Here is a 10,784-nt window from a genome sequence, read left to right as displayed (position 1 = left end):
AGTTACTCATGATGTTTTATTTAAATGCTTAGAATATGAAAAACCGATTATGCGTTGTTTAAAGAAAAACTCTACGAAACTCGACTTCTTCAACACAGATCTTATCACCAAATTATATCTACAAACAACAACAAGGAAATAAATGCTTCTGCATATAATTGAATAGCACATCCCATTTTGTTTATAATAAGCTATTGTAAGGTTGGCTGGTATTCAAAAAGAGCTTAAAAATTCACTAATTACGTGAAAGTAGCCGTAAGTGGCCTAAACTGGATCCTTGGCCCTATGGACATTTCGACGGGCGAGCGGTTTGCATATGATTGCCAAGAATGGAGCTATCTACTTTCAGGTCACTCATGTCTTCAGTTGTTATTGATGTGAATTCTGGAATATTTACTTCATCTCTTTGGTGGAAGAATTTCGGAAAATTGTGCATGCTTTAGTGGCACTATCATCAGTAATATCGTAAAGTAATGGTATTGATTTCGTCTAGCTTGCTGCTGCTGTAGTTTTCATACGACCAAAATCTCTTTGGGTTTGCTGCCAGATTTCGAGACGGACTCTCGTTGTGGGAAATTTTAAAAGCATTCCATACTGAAATCCACGCTAAATTTTGAGCTTCTGTAAAACTCCGCCGATCTTGGGGGTTTTGCGTTCTCTTGAATTCGGCATGCCTTGCCATTGTTTCTGTAAATGTATGGTTCAAATGGCTCTGAGCACTATGGGACTTAACATCTGAGGTCATCAGTCCCCTAGAACTTAGAACTACTTAAACCTAACTATCCTAAGGACATCACACACATCCTTGCCCGAGGCAGGATTCAAACCTGCGACCGTAGCGGTCGCGCGGTTCCAGACTGTAGCGTCTAGAACCGCTCGGCCACACCGGCTGGCTCTGTAAATGTATTCTGACCTGTTTTGTGTACCCCAGGGCATCAATACAATCTCTTGTTAATTGTCGTCGACGCTATTTCTTTGAATTTAAATCGCATCTGGTCTACGTTTACACAGTCAGATTGGAAAGAGTGGAGACTGTCTCTTAGGAAGCCGTCAAATTAATTTTTATCTGTTTTTTTAAATAGATGATTTTGCGTTTATTTTTGCTGGATTTGGATGCTATGGTATTCATGGTCGCTACAGTAACCTTGTGGACACTAACCCCTATATCCGTCTTGATGCCCCCATTTTCTGAGGACTGTTTGTTGCTAAGGAATCAAGTATGTTCTTGCAACCATTTACACTTAGGGTGGAGTCCTGAACTAATTGTTCCAAATAATTTTCTGAGAAGGTGTTCAATACAATTTCTGACTACGTTTTATATCTACCTCCGACTTCAAACATGTATTTTCGCCAACATATTGAGGACAGGGTGAAGTCACTACCAACAGTAATGGTATGAGAGTGGTACCTATTTGAAATGAAGGCGAAGTTTTCTTTGAACTGTTCAGCAGCTGTATTATTGAGTCGAGGATCGGTAAAAGGTATAAATTATTAATTTATTTCGGTAGTCAAATATAGCCTCTACCCATACTATCACAGGAACCATCTACTTCAATTTCACTATAAGGAAACTACTTCTAACAGCAAGAAATACTCCACCACTAACTGTGTTTAATGAACTCGGTTAGGTCCTTTGTGAAAATTTCGTATGAGCTTATTTCCGGCTTTAGCCAGATTTCCGTACCTATATAGATTTGAGCTGCAGCGCTTTGTAATAGCTGTTGGAGCTCTGGTTCTTGTTTGAGACAGCTACGGCAGTTTGCTAATGCAGTACTGATTGTTTCTAGGTCTAAATTCCTGTCTTTCCCGTGCACTCTTTTCGGATGACGCCATTTCTGTAGTTTCCCAAGACCCCCTAACCAAAAAACCGCGAAGAGTATATTGCCTCGAACTCGCTAAAAGATATTTTGAACGATGTTCACATGAGCCATGCACAAAAAAAAACACTAAACGTTTTAGAAGAGGGATGCATAACTTACCATTCACACTCAATGCGAAGGTTACTCGAGTGCTCCCTTTACGGAAATGGGAATTCTGAAAGAAATTTGGTGTGATGTATCAGCAAACGACATCACTTAACAGGGATGCGGCGTTTTCGTCGGTTGTGTGTATAATTTTTGCAACAAAAAATTATCGATACACAGAATTAGAAGTAAGTATTTTCACGTTATAGTAGAGGGTGTCACTCTGTCAGTTGCGAAATCAAAGAGTAGACTACTACCTGAGACGTAACTTGAGCAGGGACTCACGTGGCCTAATGTTTACCATGGAGCAAAGATATTTATTTACTTAACAATTAAGCAGCAGACAAGCGATGATCAGTTCCGTTAACAACGAAGCTGCGAAAATGGCACAACCGTTAAGCGGAGCTAAGTCCCACCCGTCATCTGTGGGATGTGGTGATTATGCCGAAAAAAAGGACTGCAGTAAGGGCAAATGCCCTGCAGTGAAAGCACCGAGAACAAACAATACTCCTCATTCTGTCGTTTTCAGGACGCCCGTGGAAACTACTAAGAAGACGAAAAACACAGTAATTACTTCAGGGAGTGCAAGAAATAACACAAAATTGAAACTTTATAAGTCATCTTCATGTGAATCCTTAACACCGAAGCCAACGGAAACACCAAAAAGGTAAGTTACGACAATTTTGCTTCTTGAAACTTTTCATCGTACGAGATGGCGCAATGACTGACATACTGAACTTGAGCATTCAGGAGAAGAGGGTTGCAAATCACGGTAGAACCATCCAAATTTGGCTGTTACGCGTTCCCCTCTATCTATTAAGACGAATATCGGAATAGTTCCTTCGAAAATGACACGGTCAATTCCCTTTCACTGATCTGATCCAATCTGAGCACGTTCTCCGTTCCTTTGATCTCGTTGTCAATCAGTAGTTAATTAAACACAATGTTTCCTTCCTTTTCTCGAGACAAGGCTGAGTAACAAACAGAAGTAGCCTTGTTGTTACAGTAGCCATTATTCTGATGATGTAATTTGCCATTCCCTACATTGTCAACTCGTCATGAGCCTATTGCAGTATTTGCATCAGTAACACTACACGCGCACCAGGTGATGTCGCAGCAGCTTGTAGGTATATCAGCTAGCTCCTGCTCTATAGCCTGAACTACCAACATTGGGTCACTTACCATATTAATCAGGAGACGGCTGATGTTTGCCATTAGGTCTTCAATGCGGTGCACTTTCTCCTTGACGTGCCCCTTACCTAAAAGTTCTGTATATAGGATTGCAGAGCTTTGCCTCCTCCCCGACAGCGGGTATCTCGTGGTGCGAACATAGTATACTGCAAGGCTAAACCTATGAACTTTACAGAGACAAATTGAAATTTTATATAGGTTAAGATAGGCCAAACTTCTATTAGTAACATTATATGGCGTCAAGCCATGGGCGTCCGCAAGGGGTGGTGGAGGGAGCAAAGCGGGGACATTTGTACCCCGTCCCCCCGGATTCGGAAATACGGGCCTTTTTTCATTACGTCTTATACACCTGTAGAATATATTGTCTATGATTCCGCCAAAGCGAAGGACTAGTCATTTCGAGCATAATTTGGACGACCACTGTGTAAATTACTATGATCTTGGAAGTCGCCGCACAACTTACGCCTTTTTGATAATCATGGGAAATTACGCAGTTTCAAGACAATGAGGGTCAAGAGGAATTTTCGGTACAGACTCTCGATACTGAGTAGTGACGTAATGGTAAAGGCTGCTTTTAGGTCACTTCTTGGTGGGCGTTTTGTATTTGATAAAGTTTTTATACATCGATATCGGAGTTCCTGGCACTGTAGCGCAGTAAGTCCGATACCGATGTATAAAAAAACTACCTCGTATTTTCTTTGTAGCGCTATTTTTGTCACATTTGTATTTGTAATCTGTTTTGTCTATGAGAAACAAAATATTGTCTCTTTAGTTTCGGAGAGAATTATAATATTTCGTCGATTTAGCAGTCTTCTTCTCGTGGTCTCCATTAAAGCTACAGTGTATTTTTTAAGATACTAATTTTGTTTACCTTTTTCGATAGGTATATTTATGATAACCATTTTGATTTATTGATGATATGCACATATTTTAGTAGCTCTGTACCGTAGTCTTCACTTGAGGTAAATAACTAAAGAGTATTTTCGATACTAGTTTCGATTTCTCTACGATTAATTTCGTTTTACTTCGTAGTGTGTATAGTCATCCCCACTACAGGCGTAGAGCTCTCTATCCCGTACTCGATTCGTTTTCTTTTCGATAAATATTAAAACTCTACCGATCTTCAGGTGACTCATACATACATCTAGGCCATTTGTAATCGCGTATCGCAGTTTCCAATTGATCTATGTATTTTCCGGTACTAGCTACGATTTATTTACTGTAAGTATTTTTTTAAATTGTACTACCTGTTATGGAACAAGCTACGAACAAAAATTTAAAACAGACGACAGAAAATTCTAGGCTCTGGGCAAGCCATATGATGGGTGTAAAATAAAAAAAAAAGGCTTATCACGGTCTACAAACAGTAGGCTTGTGTTAGACGTGGTATGCACCATCTTAACTGTTGTAAGGACAGGAAATTTATGCCTAAAAAGATAGTTAAGAGAAAACTGTGTCAGAATGGAATGGAGTTTAGGAACGGCCCATGAGATATCACGTTTGAGGAGATAAATTTGAGATTTAATAACTTATGATTGACTTCTCAGGATCATTTAAAAATCATATTCTTCATTAGTCTGAATACCGAGGAAGATAGAGGTAGTGTCTTTATTTGAATCAGCTACGTTATCACTGAAATAATAAGCTGTAGATTTAGGTCAGAATACGATGCATAAGAGTAACAAAATATTTTCGTCTTTAGCTTAAGCTACAGAACTCAGTTTGACAACTTCATACACAGAAACATTCGTATTCTCCCAATCAAATAATAACTGGGAAAATAATAGTAAATTTCACACGAAACTAAATATGAAATTACAAGGTGACTATGTAAAACTATAAAAAAATTCGCCTTGAAAATGGTAATAAAACACAACGATCAGAAGCATCTGCGTTATGTCCTGAAAACCTCAAAACTTATTATGAAATTTTAGGAAGAAGTATTACACTAAACTACTAGCAAAAGAAGCAAAGCAGCCTAATCTTCGAGTAACATGAAATAAACTTCCCATTCCACTTCCCCCAGTCCCCTCTATTAATTTTCTTTCTTTGTTACTTACCATAACACCCCTTCACAGTGCCCTTGATTTTCAAATGATCTTCATTCCTACTAATTTCTGTAACAGACTGGGAATATAATTTTTTTATTGTGGAAACTAAATCCTTTAATGGAATGTTGATGCCAAACCCAAGAAGCACCTGGCTACGCTATTGTTAGATTGTCAAGTCCTCAATATTTCGTTGTGCTTCGCACCGATCTTTGCTTTTTTCTTTTATTGACTTTTGGAATGTGCCTTTATAGTCTTTTAAAAATTGTATTTATTGATCTTTAGCCTGGTTTTAATATTTCTGAACTACATACATGGTTTTGAAGACGGTATTGAGACATGGAGTTACGTATATTTAGCAAAACTCAAATTCTGAAAATATTCCAATTTTATTCATCGTTGTTGTGGTCATCAGTTCGAAGACTGGGCTGGTGCATCTCCCCATGCTAGTCTGTTCTGTGCAAGCCTCTTTATCTCTGAATAACTTATGCAACCTACATTTATTTGAACCTACATACTTTATTCATGTCTGTATCTCCCATTACTATTTTTGTACCTCACACTTCCCTTCATTACGCAACTGACGATTACTTGATACTTAAGAATTACCCCTGTCAACCTACCTCTGTTTTTATTCAGTTTTTGGATTTCTTCTGTTGCACCATATTCAGTAGCTTTTATTCTCTTCTTACATGAACTGTTTATCGTTCAAGTTTCGCTTCCGTACGAGGCAAAGATTTGCTGACACTTAAATTTATTATAAGTATTAAAATGTTTCTCTTTCGCGGAAATGCTTTTCTTGCTATTGCCAGTTTGCATTTATATTCTCCCTACTTCGGCCATCATTAATTATTTGGCTATGAAAATAGTAAAACTCATCTGCGACTTTTTGTGCCTCATTTCCTAAGTTGAATCCCTCGGTATCACCTGATGGAATTCGCTGCTTTCGTAGATGTTCATCTTACATCCGTTCAAGACGCTTCCATTCCGTCCAAATGCTCTTCTAAGTCCTTTACCGTCTCTGTTACAGACTTTCAATGTCACCGGCAAAGCTCGAAAGTTTTATTTCTTCCTCCTGAACTTTTCCCCCTGAACTTTAATTCCTACTCCAAATCTTTCTTTCGTTTACTGCTTGCTCATTATACAAATTAAAAAAAAAAAGCGGGGATAGGCTAAACCCCGGTCGCACTCCCTTCTCAGCCATAGGGCTTCTACTCATAACTGTAGTCTGGTTTCTGTGGAAGTTGTGAATAACTTTCTGCTCCTATCCGTGCTGCCGACAGAAATTGAAAGCGTGTATTCCAGGCAACATTATTAAAGGCTTTCTCTAAATCTACAAATTCTATTTAAGTAGATTTGCCTTCCTGTAACCTATCTTCCAAGATACATCCCAAGTTCAGTATTACCTAGCGTGTTCTTATCTATCTCCAGAATCCATAGTTAACTTGCTTGTGGACATCTCCTACTAGTTATTTGATTTTTCTGTAAATAACACGCGCTGGAATTTTGCAACCAGTCTGATTATTCGGTAATATTCACGGCTGTCGGCACGTTCTTTAGAATTATTGCATCCTTCTTGACGTCTGGGGGTATTTCGACGTCTCATAAAGACCTACCTGACATACCAAATGAAATAGTTTTGTATGAAGATGATCTATTGTGAAATTGAAGGATCGGAACCTACTACAGTATATAAAACATGATAAGGGGCGTCGATTTCTACTTTGATGATCAGAATATTTAGTTTTGCTAGTTTAATGAGATTAGTTTCCTTCAGCGAGATACTTGCGTTGATTGGGACCTCGTACAGTGGTTTGTAAGTTGCTATAATGCCGGCATGTACAGGGTTTGTTGACTGGTAGAAAGCCGACGAAAAAATTAAATGTTTTCATGTGCTCCGTATTTTCGATATTTTTCTTGACTTCCAATAGATGAATGTTAATCTTGCAATAGCAATGGTAGAACTACTTAGGGTTTTTGTCATATTAAGTGTAATTATCGGATAAATTTAGTACATAATGCGTGCCTTCCAACATTGTTGAATACTGGCGTTTCCTGTTCACTGTGAACTACTTCATAATATCCATCTGCCTCTATCACGCTTTCATTACTCTCATATTAATTAACGTCTTAACATCATTTTTAGAGTCCATGTTCCATGTAGCCAGTCTTAGTTCTGTTTTGTGAGCGACTGAATAATCAGTAATGTGCGTCTGACGGACACTGTAGTGTGTCAACACAGATATTTCAACCATGCCTCGACGGGTAGAAATTACAATAAAATAATTGTCTCTCGGTGGGCGGGAATCACAAAAATGTGCGAGCATAACGGCTGTGGACTCCGTGACTTACCGTACGGACGTTTGGGTCGATCTTGAATACGTGTTCAGATAGCCGAAGAGATGCCGGCTTGGTAACTCAGCATGTTCGGTCAGAGGGCTGGTTGTCTTCTCTAGTAAAGAAACAGAGTGAAATATTCGGCCATAAATCTGAAGGGGTGTCATATCACGTCTACCCATACCAAATCCCGAAAACTATGACGAACAAAATGAAACAAATAAAAAAAGTGGTCAAAGCGACCGCTCGCGTTAACCGGAAAATCCCAGCCCGGCGCGAATTTCCACCTGTCTCAAACAGCTGACTTCAATCTGGTTTCGCAAAATGCGAATCAGTTACATACTATTGACTACAGCTGCATACGTCAGAACACTGTCTACTCCTTTAGACCTGAGTGCATGTCTGAAGGGCAGACACTGGATAAACACAGACATCGTCATCATCAATGATATACCCAGTCACGATGCAGATTTTCTTGGCTGTAGCAGATGACTATACTACTGGTGCGCCCGACAGTTATCTTTAATGACCATCACAATCCGCCGTGTATAGTCATGTACAGTCTTAGACATAAAAACTGACGCCGGCCGGCCGCCACAGAGACTAAGTTCGAGTCGTTCACGTACGGCGGCCAATAAAACTGACCCCCCCTGACAACTGTTAAGTCCGGCCATCTGCACAATCTGACAACACTGTAAGATGCAGAATTGTTGGAAGTGTTGTCTACTTCCTAGATACTATGGAGGGAGTGAGCCCGTGGTCTTGCGGTAATCGTCGTGCATTCGTATGTTCGCGTACAATTGGTTTTTTTTTTTTTTTTTTTTTTTTTTGGCCACATTTCGGTCTAAAGTTATGAGTCTGATTGAACATCGAAGACAATTCGCTTAACATTCTACCCACCCGCAATAATAAGTATTCCAAAACAATTCCGCAGGACAGTTCGTGGCTGCATCGCGATCATAACAGCTTACGCTGGGGCGTTTCCTCACGCTGCAGCGGCTACCGGCCACCAGCCAGACGCCACCGCCCATGTGAAGGCGGCGCCACGCTATCAGTATATGTATCAATGCCATTTTCGAATTTGAAGTTCTAGTTTTCATCTTGCAGTGAAGCATTGGGTTTTGCATACTTGAAATTCATGAACTACAGCTAAGCTGGTACAAATGGTTCAAATGGCTCTGAGCACTATGGGACTTAACATCTGTGGTCATCAGTCCCCTAGAACTTAGAACTACTTAAACCTAACTAACCTAAGGACAACACACATATCCATTCCCGAGGCAGGATTCGAACCTGCGAAGGTCACGTGGTCACGCGGTTCCAGACTGAAGCGCCTAGAACCGCACGGCCACACCGGCCGGCTTACAGTTAAGCATTGTAAAATTGAGTCGAAAGTGGAAAAAGGTGTAACATCTGCAACACAACATTTACTTTGGTATAACAGAGGGGTGAATGTGGAGGAGGCAGCTAGAAAGATTTGAACTGTGTTTGGAGCGAGTGCTTTTGGGAAAAATAGGCCAGAAAAAGATATTCTTGTTTCAACAAAGATCGTTCTGGCATGAATGATTATCCACATTAAGGAAGTCTCGACTACTGATATATGTGACAGATTACCATTTTTCCTGTTCTGGTTGGCAGGAGAGCCAATCGTATAACTAAAGGAGGCCGAAATGCACGCGTCTCAGCTCACGCAGGTGGCGTGAGGTCTGGAACATGACAAGGGAATTAGAATTGAGAAAAACGGACGTAGCTCGTGGAATATTTAACTTTAATCCATTAATGAAGAACGTCGCTCTCGACATTACATGATTTACAATATCAATAGAAACAGATAATGGCGCCTTGCTAGGTCGTAGCAAATGACGTAGCTGAAGACTATGATAACTATCGTCTCGGCAAATGAGAGCGTAGAAATCAGTAAACCATCGCTAGCAAAGTCGGCTGTACAACTGGGGCGAGTGCTAGGAAGTCTCTCTAGACCTGCCGTGTGGCGGCGCTCGGTCTGCAATCACTGATAGTGGCGAGACGCGGGTCCGACGTATACTACCGGACCGCGGCCGATTTAAAGGCTACCACCTAGCAAGTGTGGTGTCTGGCGGTGACACCACATTTTCATCATGCGACATTTGCATTTAACAGGCAAAGTTCAGAAGTCTGGTGTAGGGGTACTGCATGCTCTAATTCGAAACAACAAAAATCAACGGAGTGACTATTATTGAACGTCATCAGGTCGCGCATTGAGCATTCCTATGCAGCACTGTTGCTGGTGACGTGTTATGATGCCTTTATCGTTAACATCCTAAGAAGAAAAGAAAGGCTGAGCCCCACCAAAAGACGAAGACTAGAGCAAAGAGTAGTGTGAACATAATATTTTACATCTGATAGCTCCAAAAGTGTGTTGTGGACTACGAAATCTGCCCCAAGGGGTGTGTGCAACACAGCTGGAATTTGTTGTCAACAGCTGAGACACCTTTCGGTCGCAGTATAAGAAAACGAGCAACAAAACTACATCACCTGTGCTACTGCATGATAACTCACTCTGTTGATTTGAGAAACAAAACTATCCAGGACATTCATAGGAAAGTCGTCTCTCAGGCACTTGTATCGTAGGGAAGTCCTCTCTCAAGCACTTGCCCTCTCGTCATATATTCGTAAAATTTTACCGTTCCCGCTCTTGATCGATCAACCTTCAAGGCAATTCATTTCTAGACGAAAATAATCTTAAAACTACACTGGTTTAATGACATCGTTAAAACATGTAGGTTTCTACGGGCGTAGAATTTGTAAAGAACTGTAGCATTGTCAGATTGTCTTAGATATCATGAAAGAAAATTGAGCTGCTGATTAATTTCTCTTTGATGATTACTGTTGCGTTTAGTAAACTAATGGAAAATGCAAACAAAATATTCACTTTACTAATACAAATTAAATTTAGCTTACTACAGAAACATCACGACGGCAATCGATCTTAATAAAGCATTAAGTATCTGTAAGACGATTGAGCCTATTTTAGCACGAATTAGTAGGTTATTACCGACTTTTGACTTCGAAAAGATCTGTATTTACTTCATTTCCTGTATCATTCGCAAGTATTATGAAAATGTGGCATTTCGTAGATAAAATTATGTATTCACAACAACAAAAAATATGTCGGCAGAAAACAAAAGTGCCGTTATGAAATTGGCAGTACCGTAAGGTTTTCGCTCTGACAGTAAGGGTTACTGTAAGCAGCAAGACGAATTTT

General features: G+C 40.0%; 1 protein-coding gene across 1 annotated transcript in view; it reads left to right on the top strand.

Annotated features, from left to right (window-relative positions):
- Nucleotides 1-2,297: 2,297 nt before the first annotated feature.
- Nucleotides 2,298-10,784, top strand: part of LOC126281910 (trichohyalin) — a 102,242-nt gene continuing 93,755 nt past the window's right edge. Inside the window, exon 1 of the mRNA XM_049981235.1 lies at nt 2,298-2,631. Coding sequence (XP_049837192.1) covers nt 2,315-2,631 — 317 coding nt within the window. The 5' untranslated portion in view covers nt 2,298-2,314. The remainder of the gene's footprint in view (nt 2,632-10,784) is intronic.

The sequence above is a fragment of the Schistocerca gregaria genome, chromosome 7 (assembly GCF_023897955.1).
Source record: "Schistocerca gregaria isolate iqSchGreg1 chromosome 7, iqSchGreg1.2, whole genome shotgun sequence".
Lineage (NCBI taxonomy): Eukaryota > Metazoa > Arthropoda > Insecta > Orthoptera > Acrididae > Schistocerca > Schistocerca gregaria.
The sequence above is the reverse complement of the archived record's forward strand: the minus strand, read 5'-3'. Positions and strand labels throughout refer to the sequence as shown.